Raw genomic sequence first — 16,595 nt, 5'->3', positions numbered from 1 at the left:
TTCCCGTGGCTAAAATTATGTACATTCTGCAGGCACTGTATGGCAGATGTAAGCACATTCAAAAGTTTCACCGCATCTTTGCCACGTTTATCTGATGCTCTTCGTGGGAGCGAACATCAAGGATCAATTTGTTTCGTCGAGTAGAGAAAGCTGGTCCGTCTTTGTGTCAATTGCTTCCTCAGCAAGTTGTTTCAAGATTCACATTGATAAAAGATGAAAGATACATTGTTTCGTGCATTAACAGCGACGCTGTATATGACTAGGTTTGGGAAAAACTGCCTGCGTCTATCGACCCATGTAGATTCAGCATTTCTACCCAAACGTGCGCGGATCCCGAAGATAGTGCAATAACGGGCAGACCAGCGGCGGAGGTGAAGCAGGCTTTAAGCACTCCGCCAACTTGCAAAAATTAGTTTATTCCCTTAGGTCCAAATACAACCTTTATGAGATATTGAGCTGATAAGAACAGATACCACGCTTTGATCTGCGTCCGGCATGTTTGCGTTCGCACCACCCTCTAATTGTCGGCGTTCCAAGCGCTTGCGTATCTCCTTTGCTTTCTTCTGCTCTCCCGTGGTGGCGGTTCCGAAAGCGTGCTGCCCGCCGGGACGGCGAAGGGGAAAGAACTGCGAACAGTCCATGTGGCGCCGATCCCGCAAACTTGGAACGTTTCACCGGAGCAATGGGCAGACTTAAGAGGGAGTTTGTAGGGAACCAAGTTTGGGTGGCCTGTGTTGCGTGTGACCGCTTGTAGTTTTCGAGCGACTTCAAAAGCATTACTGCACGGCCGGACGTCGATCAACGCGTGATCGCCTTGGCTACGGTGAAGCAGTGCGTGCCCTCGAAGTGCAGTGAGGTCCGTGTCTTTTCTACGTGTCGGTATTCGTTAGCAACAGGTGTCGGGCCCCGTTCAGCATTACGGGGCCCATACACAGCTTCGCTGGTCATCCACCTTCACAGAGTAGAATGGCTCTGATATTTTGTTTTCAAACTATGCTTACAGATGTCATGCCTGGTTTTTTAAAGCGAAGCTTTCTTTGCCTGCTCCTGCGACGTTTTTACTGCTGCTGCTGTTGTCTTGCACGCCGCGTCGGGGGGTGGTTCAGAGCGTGTACATACATAGAAGCAGGGTGGCAGAAAGGAAAGGCGACGCGAGAAAGGTGACTCGTTTGGACATTTGCGTCGCGTCGCATGTGCACAATGCCCACTGGAGCTCCACAGGCATCGTCAGATTAGCCTGTTGACAGCTGTACTTATCCGTGACTTCCCGCAAAAGCACTGCAGAAACTGCAGCGCTTACCCTTATGCCAGTGTGCAAGTCTTCTGGAGGGACAGATATAATGGAAGATATTGGGCATGGAGAAGAGGCCGAGAATGGGTAGAACAAGAGCTGTCGTCAAATAACTGAATAACAACCTTTCCACTCTTCGCTCGCAGTTCCCATACAGTGGGGAAGGGCGGCGCAGTGAAATGGTGTCGTGAGAAAGCAAGCAAACGCTTCTACTATAGACATGAACGCGGTTGCGGGCAAAACAAAGGTAGGTAGTGTACGTTTCTGCTCTTTCTGAAAAATAAACATCACCTGAATGTGTTAAGCGGACAAGTGACCCAGGGCCTGCAGACTCAATGCCGCATTAAATCTCGTAGCGTCTAGGTGATACTATACGGAAGCGATCGCACGTCAAATCAACAATTCTGTGTCCACCGCGCTAGCTTTGCGGCAATAGTATTGCTCGGCGTCGCGGGTTCGATACAAACCGCGGCAGCCGCATTTCGACGGGAGAGAAATACAAAAACGCTGGGGCACTTAGATTTAGGTGCACGTTAATGAACATCAGGGCGTCAAAATTATTGCGAAGTCCACAACTATAGCGTGCCTCATAATCCGGTTGTGGTTTCGGCATGCACAGCCCAATATTTCTGCCAACACTTCTGCCATGATGTAGTGTGCCATGTGAGGCAATGATAGTGCTCGACCCTCTCATAGGTTATTAACAATGGCGCACAACAACGCCTCAGGCACACACGCCTCCCTGTGTGTTCTATGTACTACAAACACAAATATCGATGTTGCACGCACGGCAACGTGTACCATCAACTCACCACTCTCAACTTGGCCTAAAGGTTGAAGAAATCAAACAATCGCAGTCAACATCACCGCTAATTATCGTCAATCAAAGCAAACAAGACAGAAAACTTCGTTTACATCGATTCCTACAGTGCGTGGGAGCAGCACAATATTGTGTTGATTAGCTACTGGCGCCCGTCACACCGTGCCACCGTTCTTGCGCGACGTTGCGACACCCTATCGGTTCTTCGGGGAAAGCTTTTCCCTTGAGAACCTTTCCCGCGCAATAAGAAAGCCTCTTACAAAGGATCTTATTGAAAGTGCGCTCCCTGTAACATTATATCGCTTAATGTTTCAAGAAGGGCGTGGGCAAGACGTGCTCAAAAGGGTTAAAAAGATGTAATAAATGACGGCTAACGTTAGGATATCTTTCCGTAAACTGCACACAGGAACTTTGCTTGTTAAAACGTCGTTATAGCAAACAGGAATTTACGTGCATGGTGAAGCAGTTGAATGAATGAATGAAATTTATTTCCTTTTTAAGAGAGGGGAGGGGCCGGGAGGGAGAGAGGGTAGTCTAAGTACTCTAGTCCCAGCAGGCGTCCGTTACCACATTATGTGGCTAGACGTCCGTCTACCAGTTGCTCTCTGCACAACAATGCTGAAAATAGTGAACATGTTTTCATTGATTGAAATAATGCCAATTTATTTTGCGATACAATAAAGCGAACTATACAGACAGACCTACCGCTCAATCTACTTCACATTTACCGCCTTTATGTGATTTTGAACGACGGACGTTAGCTTTTACTTGGATTGCATGCAGTCTCGCATAGCCTGTCGGCATATTTACATTGTGATGGTAAAGGGCTGATCTGTGTGTTAGTGGCTTGTGGAAATGGTTGTGAAAGTATGTGATGTGTATGAGACGACTGACTGAAGATGTCATGTCAGTGTTCGATGCTGTAACGAAAAGTCGCAGTTTCGCCCGAAAGGCGAAGCATTGATTGCGATAGCAAATTGGTGGGCGCTACACGAAGTGAGGATAGCAGTTTTATCGGTGGCATAAACTCGTGAACATAGGCATACTATACATGCGACAACGTTGCCGGGCTGCGAAGGGGAAGCTACGAGTGCGTGGCTGCTCCACGTGGGTTACCACGCGAAGTATTCCGTCAGCGTTCCAAAGTGGTTTTGGTTGTTCGAAACAGACACCTAATCGATGCAGCTTCCACGTGTGACGGTTTCGCGTTTCCACCAACGCGGAAAGGAAAATCCTCAAAATGAGTAGGCATTTACGCTCAGTGGTGTGTTCTGTCTTATTTAACTGTTGCTTGTAAAGTGTTTATGTTTTGCTTTCCCCAGCCTAAACTAAGGTAAACTAAAATGCGGGACACTTTCGAGAAGCCCTCTCATTTGCGCTCGCTTTGCCTCCGTAGCTTTCCCCTTCACAACCACATGAAGTTACCCGTGAGTATAAATGAATTAACAAGCATCCATGGTGTCAGGCGCGCACAAGCTGCCATGAGGACATCCTACTCGATGACCACGGAAACTCGCTGTCAAAACGTTGCAATGAGGAAACGCGGCAGTAGCAGCGAGCAAATTGACCTTCGTGCTACCGCTCGCATCAACGCGAACTAGGCCTTGAAAATACAGTGCAGCGCAGACTCTGTACCCGTTACCGATGCTTTCAAGATAACGCGGCCCGGCCGGGGGCGGGCGGCCGCCTGGGCCGACCGGAGTAGAACGCGCTGCCTCCTCCCTCCCCTCCCCCAGAAACCTCGCCCGCGAAGGAGGGCGGCGAGCGTCCTCCCCGCTTTCCGCCGTTGCGTGCGCGAGATTGAACCGCGATCGCCGGATGACCCTGGCATGCTTTCACTCAGCATATGCCGCGTGGCGACGATTTTATCGCCCGTGGCCTTTACACGGAACCTCATGGTGACGCTGACGCCGGCGGCAGAAATGCGCCTGGAGGATCTATGTAATCCTTATCGCAATAATATGAAACGAGTTTGATCTGCGATCACAAATTCCGATTTCGGGTTTCAAGCTAACTGAAAATAAAGAAAGAAAAGACCACGACATAGTGGTTAGAGCACCTGGCAGCTCTGCTCGATGGCAGATTTTCGGTTCCGCCTTTCGCCACAGAATATTTTTTTTTATTTAAAGCGAGGTGAGAAAAGAACCTACCTACCTATATACATACCTAACTACCTCGAAGCCCCAAGAATCAGGCAAAGGATGCTTTGCATCAAAAAAAAAAAAAAAGGAAGAAAGAAACTGAAGGTTTATTACTGTTTATTTAGGCAGTAGTTAGGCCCCACAGTTCAAACTTTTCCTGCATGCCGTACCTTACTTGCCACACACTTTCTTTAAGTATATTCTCTAAAACATGCAGTTCTTCTAAGGCACTGGGACTACAGGCATATAATGTTTTCGAGCACATCTTGTTGCACTTGCAACTTCCTTCTAAAACTAATGAATTAAAGCGCTTGCTTATCGCAAATTAATTTCACACTTGAAGGACTTCTTACCTTTTCCCGGTAATCGAGACCTAGGGTGCTATAACGTAAAGCTTTTCCAAAATTTTCTATTCCAATTCTGCAATCAGCCCTCTACGATAGGTCAAAACATTTTTGAACCATCACCCCTACGCCTGTATGTCAAGCGACGTATGAGCGCACCCCATCTTATATTCTATGTGAAGACTGATGATGCATGAATTGACCGAACGAAAGAAAAATAAGAATTCCTGATTCGATGCTGTTTACGCTATTACCGATAAAGGCGTGGTTTGACTAATTGCTATTGCTCAAATGTTTTGGGGCTGCGCCCCCTTCGCCTATCTGTCACGCGACATCACAAAACTGCGAAAACTCACCGAATAAAAGTGACGTGTACGAGTTAAATGCGCATTAATACGCCGGACAAAACTAAAATATTTCATGTATAGCCGGATACCTCCCCCTTCTGAAAGCAATAGAAGATGGCTGTCCGGCGATCGCTGTGGCTGTAACTACTCGGAGCTGCCGGGGACCTGGATTTATTAGCGTAGAATGAAAAAGAAATCAATTGCAGTTTAACGTTATGGACACCTTTGGATACGTATACGACATCGCTCTGCCAACTCTTCTTTGCTGAGGATCCGTTTTATCAGCATTTTTAACGCGACAGCGTTAAGGAGCTCGTGTCCCAGAAAAGCCGGTGTCATCGGTGTCGGCTGGTCGTGAGCGATAAATCCCAGTAGACACTTCATAAATAAAAAAACATCTTGCAAGATGGGCTGGTGGGAATCGAACCAGGGTCTCCGGAGTGTGAGACGGAGTCGCTACGACTCAGCCACGAGTTCGTTGCTTCTAAACGGGACAAAATCGCATCTAGTGAATGCGGTGTTGCCTTAGAAACGTGCCGTAGAAAGTTATATTGCGGTGTATATCCGTAATTATGACCATGTAACTTACAGAAGTCGCAGTTTCACGAGTAGCGAAGTACGTTTCCGCTAAATTTCTGCGAAAACTCGCCGAATAAAAGGGACGTGTACGAGTTAAATGCGCATTAATACGCCGGACAAAACTAAAATAATTCATGTATAGCCGCATGTATAGCAGACCCTCGACCATGACCGCGTCCGCCTTCATGGCGCGTCGGGGCCCGGCTATCTCTGCCGATCGCGACGTTTGGCTGGCGTAGCGCGTTTGAGTAGGCGGTGCGAACGGGGTTCGATAACGCTATCGCGTTCCACTCTTGAAGGCGAAGCTTAAGCGTCCTCCAATTTTAAACTTCCGTTGCACGCCACCGCGATTTTCGACCAGTGAGCGCAAACTGCACTAAGGAAACGGACGCGGACCAGTCGACGACGCCGGCACCACCGTCCTCATCAGATTATTTACTTTCACTGTGCTGGCTCGGCCTCATCGAAACTCTCTACACTTGAGCGTGCTCCTCGCCTCTTCGCATCCAGTTAGATAAGAAAAAGTGCTCAATGTGGGCAATGTTATTCGCTTTGAATGCAAAAGAAAGTGACATCTTACAAACGAGACGCACATTTCATTGGGTTTTTAGAACAACGCTGTGGTTTACCGCCCGATGCTTGCGTCAGTGGTTACGTAAATTTGACGTCAGGACATCGGAATAAAAAGAGATTGGAATAGTGTTAGCTTGTAGGGCCCCTAATTGGACATAATACAGAATGCAAGATTCTATAGTGCAACTTGCCGCATTAAGTAGCAAACAGCGTGGTTTTCGCAGTGTCATATATAGCGCACAAGCATATATTTTAGACATTGCATAATGTTAGCTGTGACAGCCCGTATGCATATTTCAACATATATGGAGCTCCAGATTGAATTTTTCGTTATTGTGAAAGACGGAGCTTGATGAGCATGTATAGAATATGCGTGACATAGAAAGGCAAATTAATACACCCACCCCCCTTCAAGAAAAAAACGAATAATACATGAAAACGAGAATATGCGGGCTTTCATAAGTATCTATTGGAACTAAGGAATGGCGGTTCATTAAGCACGTTTTTTGTTTAATAGTGAACCTAAAATAGGTAACTTGCAAGCAATAAGTGAGGTTGTAAATATATTGATGAGACAAACTCCAGCTACTCAGCGCTACATAGAGCCGCCATACCCTCGAACGTTTACCATCCCTATAACAAAAAAAAGACGCAGTTTGGCTCGAAAGGCCAAGCATATATTGCGATAGGAAGTTAGCAGACAGCCACACGAAGTAAGGATAGTACTGTTATCGGCCGTATCAACTTGTGAACATTCGCTTGCTAGATAAATTAATGAGCATGGTGTCAGCACGCACAGCAAACATGAACACATCACACTCCATGACTGCGGACACTGGTCAAAACGCTGGCGCGAGAAAACGGGGAAGCAGCAGCGAACGAAATGACATTCGCGCTATCTGTCGCTTCAACGCAAAGTGAGATTCGAGGACACACAGCCCGCACAACCGCTACGAGCCCCCGACGTAGCTAGACTCTGCCCCCAACGGCGATGGATCTCAATATGCGACCACCACATGCGCAGTTGCAGCCTGATATCACCGCCCCCCTCCTCCCGGTGCCAAGCACCGTCGTGTGCCTGGCGTGCGTGGGAAGACCGAGCGCTTCCTCTTCGTATTCATCCCTCGCGCGTCGGCGAGATCGAGCAGCGATCTTCAGCTACCCTCGCATACTTGCACTCGCACATGCAGCGTAGGGCGCTCTGCGACGATGTTGTCGCCCGTAGAGTTTACATGGCACCCTACGGCGACGCCACCTCCCACGTCGACACTGACAGCAGAAATGCACCAAGAGTGTTAATGAAATTGCTATCGCAATAATTTTTTTTCACCTGGTTTCCTTCGGCCATCGGTAGGAAGCTGCCGTGCCCTGCTGCTGTGTGAGTTCATTGCCTTTGTGTTGCCGGAATTCAGGTGGAGGGTCGATGCCGTAGAGGCGCATCACGGCCTTGTCAGCATCGAGAAAGCGGTCTTGTGCCAGAAGCCAGCGTGGGTTCTCGATAATGTAGCGCTGCAGCGCAAGCGTGGGAATAGCAGCGAGAGCGCAACCACCTGCCTGCACTTCCCACGGGAATCCAGCCAATGAGTAAGCCGTCAGAATTCCCGCACTTGTGGCAACCTGCAAATATCGGGCAGCACTCATGACCAGCTAATTGCGCAATGTAGTCGATTCCTCTTACCACACGATTAAACACACATACTCACACGCGCGCACACACGTACATACATACATACATAGATACTTACATACATACATACACACATACACACGCACGCACGCACGCGCACACACACACACACACACACACACATACATACATACATACATACATACATACATACATACATACATACATACATACATACATACATACATACATACATACATACAAACATGCATACATACATACATACATACATACATACATACATACATACATACATACATACATAAACATTTTATGCCATGAAAATAGAAAGTGACGACAGGAAACCGAGGGCCCGATTTTTATTGGTCATATCATAAGAAGCCAACAGACAATGACACCAAGGACAGCATAGGAGAAATTACATGTACTTATTAATTTAATGAAAGAAAGGAAAGATTAATGGAAATGAAAGTGGATGAAGAAAATTCGCACTTTCTTCTGAAAGGCGAAGCACCGATTTCGATAGCCAATTAGTTGATAGCTATACGAAGTAAGGATATTACTTTCATTGGCCGTATAAACTTGTAAGCATTCCCTTACTAACGAAATTAATAATGATGTAATGTGTAGGCACGAAACGAGGACGTCCAGTTCGTCGTTCAGTCTCGTGTACACATTCTATCATCATTTGAAACCAAATAGCCCGCCAATGTGTATTAACTAAATTAACAAGCAGGTTGTCACGCGCACACATGTAAACATGAACACATCTCGCTCAATGAGCGCGGAGACTCGCTATGAAATGCTGCAGTGTGGTAACCCGGCAGCAGCAGTGATTGTCCTTAGTGCATTTCTTACTTCAACGCGAACGATACGTCGAAAGCACAGCGCTTACGAAGCTACCTGCGCTACGCGCACTCCGCAAACGTCGCAGATCCCTTCGAAGATAAGGCCCGCGCGGGCGCGCCGTATACAGCAGCCGCCGGAGCAGCGCATACAGCAGCCACCCTCCCTCGTCTCACCTTCGTGCGTGCGGGTGAAGCGAGGGAGGGGGCGGAGAATTCTTATAAACTGGCCGCAGGTGGGGCACGAACCCACGTCTTCGCATTGCGCGCGGGATGCACTTACCATTTGGGCTGCCGCGGCGTCGTTTTCCCGTCCACTTTCTGGGGTATTAATGCTTATCTATTGAAACTAAACCGGGGAGTGTTAGCCAGCGCCACACCTTACGGCCTTGACGACGGATGTTAAATTATGGTGTTTTACGTGCCAGAACCCCTTTCTGATTATGAGGCACGCCGTAGTGGAGTACTCCGGAAATTTCGACCACCTGGGGTTCTTTAACGGGCACCTAAATCTAAGTACACGGGTGTTTTCTCATTTCGCCCCCATCGAAATGCGGCCGCCATGGCCGGGATTCGATCCCGCGACCTCGTGCTCAGCAGCCCGACACTATAGCCACTGAGCAACCACGGCGTTAACGAAATGTGGAACATACCTTTTTGTCGCAGGCGTCCCGTGTATGGGGATATCTTTTTTTTTTTTTTGGGGGGGGGGGGTGAATGCAATTGGTTAATAACAGCATCGCACGCATAATGCGAAGACGTAGGCTCGTGCCCTAGCAGCGGTCGGTTGTCTTTTTATCCATTTTCATTTCCATTAAATTATTATTTCTTTATTTCAGCTATTCAGTACATGGCATTTTCCCTACGATGTCTTTGGTGTCCCTACTGAAGGCTTCTTATGATTTGACTAATAAAACTCGGGCCTCTGCTTTACTTCAAGGTCTTCAATCAAGCAAGGTCTTCAATCCGACAGCATTGGTGCCCTTATGTGGCATGTATGAGTTTATTAACCAGTTACCTTTTGTTGTCAATTTGTTGAGCCTGTGACTGACAACAAGAATCCTACACAGTGACACCGTACTGTAGGACAGATTCTTCCACTGCCTGTTCTGCATGAGGACATGAGAACATTTTCTTCTCAACGTACCTACATTCCCAAATATTTAATATTGGAACAGAACTGTACCGGTGCGAATTGACGCACTGTGCATGCGCTGCGATGAATTACAATAGATGCTCTGTACCAAGCTCCCTTGTGGTGATTTATAAAAGATACCTGCGTACTTTTTTGCTCCATATACACATGTTTTGTTATCCTACAGCCAATCAAAAAGTGTGTCGACGTCCGTTTGCTATAATGTCAAAGCTCGACTGTGTGACTAATAAGATATCTGCAACGCTATGTCTTAGCGGTACTGAAAAAGGTTTGAATTTAAGTACGGAACTTTACGGAACATCATATATAATGCGTTTGAATTGGCTGAATGGGTCATTTATCTTCTCAGTTTGGAGGCGACCAGTAAAGAACTAGAAAAGAACTGCTCATACAATCCTCTAAAACCAACACCTTCTCATTTTTGTAGCATATTAGGGTATTCAACAGTATGAAAACGTTTTTCACAATTAAAAATAGGCCGAAAAATACCTGATATTGAACCACATGTTTGTTATTCAGGTTACAGATTCCCTTAGGTGGTGAGCCGATCCAAGCTACCACCGGAAGCCATATTAAGCATCATTTATTACGGAGCACTTCTCACCAAGTGAAGCCATGCTTTTATGAACAATCTTCTCGTATATAATGAGACGGCAATGTTTCTATCACACAATAGTTCTTGCTCGACTTCTTCCTAGACTTATATATTGGCCTAATTACCGATACTTTCAATCCTTAAGGTATGTCGCTAGTTTCTAAACGGTCATTCAAAATATGCAGCAGCAGTGTTATTACTTTTTAATAAGTTATTATAAATCCTTCATTCTAATTTTGTCGTAGCCAAAAAGCTTGCTTAACGGTAGTGAGTTAATGATCTTACATCACTCGTAATCATCAATTGACAGTACAAAATCAGAAGTTCCAAGTGTTCTTCCATTATACGTGACCACCTGATAATGTAGTTCTAGATTTTCTATTAATAGAAAAAAAACACGTTAAATGAATTCGCGATAGCGAAAACAGCGATGCTGACAATGGTGACGTGATTATCATTGTTATCAGACTATTGTTAGGCCCACTGTAGGACGAAGGTCTCTCCCTGCGATATACTCTTACCTCTATATTGTGCTAGGTGATTCCAACATACCGACATATACAGTACAGTAAAATTTACAGCTGGCGAATCTCCAGATAAGTAGAGAGTTACTTGTCATGACAGTGGTCACGCAAGGAGGCACAATCTCTACAATGTTATTCACTGCATGCTCAGAAGTATTCAAGGTGTTGTACTGGGAAGGCTTTGCAGTGAGGATCAACAGCGAATATCTCAGCAATCTTTGGTTTGTGGATGTGATTTTCCTGTTCAGCTACACCGGGGAAGAATTACAACAAATGATTGAGAACCTTAACCGCTAATGTCTAAGAGGGGGGTTGAATATTAATATGCAGAAGACAAATGTAATGTTCAATACCCTGACAAGGGAAAAAGAATTCAGGATAGCCCGACAGCCTCTAAAGTTTGCGCAGGAGTACGCTTGTATGGGTCCATTACTCACAGGGGACCCTGATCACGACAAGGAAATTTACAGAAGAATAACAATGGGCTGACTTGCACATGGCAGGCCTTACCAAAGCCTAACTGGGATCCTACTACTGCAGTTGGAAAAGAAAGTCTGCAATGATTGCATTCTACAGGTGCTATAATATGGGGCATAAACTTGGAATTTAACAAAGAATCCCGAGAACAAGTTAAGAACCGCGAAAAGAGCGCTGGAAGGAAAAATTTTAGGCGCAATGTTAAGAGACATGAAGACAGCCATGTGAGTTAGAAAGCAAACGGGGATAGACAATATTCTAGTTCACATTAAGAGTACAATACGCAACTGGGCAGGCCATGTGATGCGCATAAATATCCGGCGGACCATTAAAGTTGCAGAAATGTTGCCACGGCAAAGACACAGTAGTCGAGGACGGCAGAAACTTAGGTGGGGTGATGAAATTAAGAAGTTAGCTGGCGCAAGTTAAAGCATATCAAAAACGTTTACTTGATGACCCGCGGTGGTTGTTAAGCGGCTATGGTATTGCGCTGCTAAGCACGAGGTCGCGGGAGCAAATCCCGGCCGCGGCGGGTGCATTTCGATGGGGGCGAAATGCAAAAACACCCTCGTCTCGTGGAGTGGAGGGACGCCATAGATCCCCAGGTGGCCAAAATTAATCCGAAGTCTCCTACAATGCGGCGTGCCTCATAGTGAAATCGTGGTTGCGGCACGCAAGAACCCCAGAATTCAAATACAATTCCTTTATTTCATGGATGCTATAGCACAAGGAGTTCCAATTCCATATCGGTGCGAAACCGGGTACGATTGCGTTAGGGTCATGCGGAACCACGCCTTAAATTTAATCGATCTTATAAAAGTCGCGTCACGAAGAAAAAAATCAAGAAAGCCTGGCGGCTTTGATACCGGCGTTAGTGAATGAAAACACAGGCTATGTTAATCCGATTATGACCAGTAGCAATGACTGTGCGCTTCGTTTTTTTTTTTACTTTTTTTATTTTTGTGTGACAAGCACAACTTTAGCGCGGGTCACCTACCAATATCGCTACGTATATAGCTTCATGCTCCAGTAAGCGCACCTGCTGGAGCACGTGGCACCACGGGGTGCCACATGGGCTCAGTTCACCATGTGCCGCAACGACACCGGCTTTGGTACCGCGCGGCGGTAAAGTCGGCGCCCTTCGTGCGAGCGTGTTTTAAATGAGGCATTGTTAACCGTTTTAAATACCGAGTTGTTATCTGCCCGGCATTAGCTCAAACATGAAATTTACTTTAGTGGCCTAATGGTAAAAATTAAAGCTTAATTAGCGAATCTTAGTTGCCTAGACTAGTAAATAATTCGACTGGAAGTTTTCTTTCGTCGACCCTTGTTGCTAACCTTGACCTGAAACATGCACTAGGCTACTAAATAACTCGACAAGAACTTGTCTCTTGTCGACTCTTGTTGCTAACCTTGTCCTAAAATATGCAATTGCCGGTCTGCAATGAACTAGTTTTACTAACTCTAAACGGTCGTCACCAATATAGCCGGTATAGAAAGACACACAACTCGTCCATATATAGTTGGTCTACTGCTCTTTGAAAAAGTTCAACAAGAGTTTTAAAGCAGTAAGTAGTCATATGCTGTTTTAAGGAACTGTCTGTAGACTGTCTATTGACTGTTTGGACAGTTTAGAGAAAGTTTATGCAGGCTGGCGGAAATTTTAACTCATGAAATTAAGTAAACTAATGTGACGAGAGTAGGTTATCAAATGACGCAATGAGTAGCTTACTGCTTAGATATTATAGCAAATTGATAATATCGAAGTCCCGCTGAAGTAGAGGACACATGAAAAAGCACTTAAATTCTACTACGAGAGACAGTGATGATTACTCTAAAAACACGAATGATATCTCATGATTTCTATAAGGTACACATATAAAGGTGCGGCACATTCCCACACACACGCAGGCACGCACACACGCGCGCATGCGTGTGGTTTGCACCTTGCATTCACAAATTTTGTGCTAGTTTTCTCAGGCCTATACCAAAAGAAGCATGCAGCTCACAGCAGTGTTTTTGTGCGACACGCTGTATAGCATGAATCGGTATATAGCGCACCTCCGGAAGGCCTCCGTAGGTGCTTCTCTTGGCTGGAGGCGCGACGTCGGCGATATAGAGGCAGGCGCAGTTGGCGACAACACCCACAAAGAGACCGCAAGCTACCCGGCCGACCAGTACCATGCTGACATTGCTTCCCAAGGCCATGCATATCCACGAGCTGATTAGGCCGGCCGAAGACAGCAACATACTTGTTCTGTAGCCGGCCATATGCAGCACCAAGCCTGAAAAAGGCCGCGATGTTGTAAGACATTCGAAGTGATTTTTACTTTTGTTTCTGAAGTGTGCAAATGAAGTGTACGCGAAGACTGTGGACAAGTAACTATATTTAAAAAAATGATCTTATGTGCCCAATGTAAAGGCACATAGCCGTGTTTCGTTTTCCTGTCGTGTGTACTTAGCCACTCATTTCCAATATAATTAGCCACAGACGGTTCTGTATATAAGTGCGATAAATGTATGCACAAATTAGGTCGGTGGTTTTGAAAGACACTTTATTTTTGCTTCAACTACAGGAAACATCTGAGTTGTCCCAAGTTCCAACCAGCCCTGTTTTCTGCATATGCACCTTCTGACGAGTCAGCCATACGCGCTGTAGTACCGGCGCTGCTGCCGGTGTTCCTCTGAGGATTGAGTAACTCGCGTGTCCATTAGCGTTGATAAAGCGTTTATGAAAGCGCTGCAGGCAGTTCTTTATGTGGAAAACTTGTAGGCTGTCCAATTTTTATCGCCCTTGTTTTTTATGAATCTTAAAAATCACACATAATTCGAGATATTTATCCTCGAATTTCAACGCTTAACCCAAGAACTGTCCAAACTGAGCGTCCAATGCAACTACATCAGACGGAAACACCCCGCGATAAAGTGTGTGACCAAGTTTGAGTGATGTCATGTCGCGGCAGATGGCGATACAGAACGTTGCAGACGGTGCTTGCCAAGCAAAACGTGTCGTTCAGTATCTGCAGCGACTATAGCCGCGACTTTCAGTTTCAAAGTTCGTCGCGTATTTCTTCACGGGGTGTTTCCGTCTTGAATGATAGTGGGGCCTCTTTTTTTTTTTTTTTGAGAGCCCACTGCGCGCTCGGTTTATATATTGCTTAGATTGCACGTCACAATTAGATGTTGAATTTTGGAAACAAGGTCGGACTTTAATGTTAAATAAAATGAGGGTGCATTATAGCGTGGCTGCCTACCAATTTTTCATTTGAACAACTGCCCCAGGTTCAGATAAAGATGTAACAATTTTAAATAATTAGACTTCTGAGACTCACATTGTTAGCGGCAGAGAATGTCATCTTTAGCGGCGGAGAAGAACTTATCTGCAAGAAGTTTACAGCAACTACGCTCACACGCCTTTATGAAATCCCGCATCTGCATGACTTAAAAAAAGCACCCTGTATAAAATGCACTATCGTGGTACACAGCACTACAGTTGAAGCGCTATACAGTAGCCATAGGGGAAGGTGAGAATCACGTGATTCAAGTTCCTATTTTGCCTTTCGAGTGCCATTTCACGGTCGTATTTCGGAAAAATGCAAGGTGTTCAATTCAAACATTTTTCTAGTATTAGGACCCTTGTCTATTTGCAGCGTTCCAAATCCCGAGGAAGGACAAGGCATAGTTGTTTGTTCTGTATCGACGAAAATTGTTAAACGCCCTTTTTTATATTTCATAGTTAAAACTTGCCGTTGATGAACAGGCTACATCTTTATACTTTACAGTTGAAGCTGTACGAAGGACAGATCCGCCAAAAGCCCTTGTTCAACAAAACACCCTGAAACCGAGAAGGACAACGTTACGCTATGCACCACGCATGACCTGCGCACAGTGTGTATGCTTATGAATTAAAGCACGATACGCCACTGCATATGCAGAAGCGCATTTGTAGGCCACAATGATACTTTCTAACATCACACAATTCAAACAGGCGAGGAGCAACACATCTAGCATGTGAAGCTCATGCATTCGTAATGAAATGTGCAGCAACGAAGAAACAAATGCATAAATTAGACACAGAATAACGTTGCCACCTCGACTAAGGCCCTCGCCGCGAGCAGCAAAAGCAAGTGGTAATGTCTGGGGGAAGTGAGCGAGCGGGATCAGATTGTTCGCGGCTCCAATGCTCACCCGAGAACAGAGCGCCCACGGTGGCTCCCAGGAAGAGGCTGTCGGCGATCCACCTGTTCTGAGGCGGCACACGCGGCAGGTCGTACCAGGACTGGCGTTCAATGGACGCCATGGCAGCCGAGGCGAACCCGAGTGCGGTGCCCGCGGCCAGGGTACCATAGCATGCGACCAGCATCGCGTGCACGTGGTGGCCGCACGGAAGCATGCTGTCCGGGTCGCTGACCGGCGTTGCACCTTTGGCCGGGGGCCGCATCCGCCGCAGCGCCTCCATTGCGGCATTGTAGGGGGGCGACGGCAGGTCACTGGGCGAGCTGAATTGCGCGGGTGCAGTGCTGCTGTGTCGGGAAGACACCGTATCGCGGCTGTGCCTCGACGAGCTGCGAAGAGGAGAGTACCTGAATTCCTGGTCTGGCCGTTAAGGCCGAAAGCACGTAATGCAGGTATTATGCGCCCAGATGGACATTTATTTATGCTTCACTGGCATTCACGTAATGTAAGTTCTAACGCTAAATTATCATTTCATTGCCCCTGTCTTAGTGCATAAGTGACTGCGGCTTTTGTCTTGCAAGCAGGAGACCAATGTGTTCTTCACTTAGTAGATGGCGCTATAGATGTCACAAGTTGTCTAATTAAGGACTTCCGCGAAGCCTTTCCTAAAGGCGTCTGTTCTTGCGAAAGTGTAGCTATAGAGCGTAAAATCTCGTTGAATTAACCTCACGGACATCTGCGCTGCAGTCTCACTGAGTTCACCAGGGATCGCACATATATTAATGCATTGAAACCGAATATGATTGTTTCTATATATCGGTATATGATGTACACCAGTAAATTAGACCATGGAAAGGTCCATGAAATTAAGGACAAGGGCTAAGAAATTTGACCAGGGGTTCCTCGCTTTTATCTGTCAAACAAGCACTGACATCTAGAGGGTAGCCACGCCTATGTTAGTATTTTGTTTGCCGGTTTTGCCGGTGAAACAAGCAATGTTCATTTCTCTGACTGACTCTATCTAACCGATAAACGAGTGTGGAAACGATGTTGACATTTCGTTTCGTACAAAGGGACAT

The 16,595-nt window shown here is 46.2% G+C and overlaps 1 protein-coding gene and 1 pseudogene across 1 annotated transcript; both read right to left on the bottom strand.

Annotated features, from left to right (window-relative positions):
* Positions 1 to 317: 317 nt before the first annotated feature.
* LOC126541063 (U2 spliceosomal RNA) lies at positions 318 to 499 on the bottom strand (annotated as a pseudogene).
* Positions 500 to 7,421: 6,922 nt separating this feature from the next.
* LOC126540872 (solute carrier family 2, facilitated glucose transporter member 8-like) lies at positions 7,422 to 15,799 on the bottom strand. The gene is made up of 3 exons (XM_050187700.2): positions 15,529 to 15,799; positions 13,402 to 13,625; positions 7,422 to 7,712 (listed from the first exon to the last, which is right to left on the bottom strand). Exons 1-3 carry the CDS (start codon positions 15,797 to 15,799, stop codon positions 7,422 to 7,424), a joined length of 786 nt encoding a protein of 261 aa, XP_050043657.2.
* Positions 15,800 to 16,595: the final 796 nt, after the last annotated feature.

Source organism: Dermacentor andersoni, chromosome 2, assembly GCF_023375885.2.
Source record: "Dermacentor andersoni chromosome 2, qqDerAnde1_hic_scaffold, whole genome shotgun sequence".
NCBI classification, from domain to species: Eukaryota; Metazoa; Arthropoda; class Arachnida; order Ixodida; family Ixodidae; genus Dermacentor; species Dermacentor andersoni.
Note: the sequence above shows the minus strand (reverse complement) of the source record. Positions and strands in the feature narration are given on the sequence as shown.

Excerpts from the sequence above, each read along its gene's own strand:
- LOC126540872 (XM_050187700.2), bottom strand. The coding sequence starts at position 15,799 with ATGGAGGCGCTGCGGCGGATGCGGCCCCCGGCCAAAGGTGCAACGCCG. Across the intron at positions 13,626-15,528 it reads CGTGGGCGCTCTGTTCTCGG|GCTTGGTGCTGCATATGGCC; the intron begins GTGAGCATTGGA and ends GGCCTTTTTCAG. Across the intron at positions 7,713-13,401 it reads CCTACGGAGGCCTTCCGGAG|GTTGCCACAAGTGCGGGAAT; the intron begins GTGCGCTATATA and ends CGATATTTGCAG.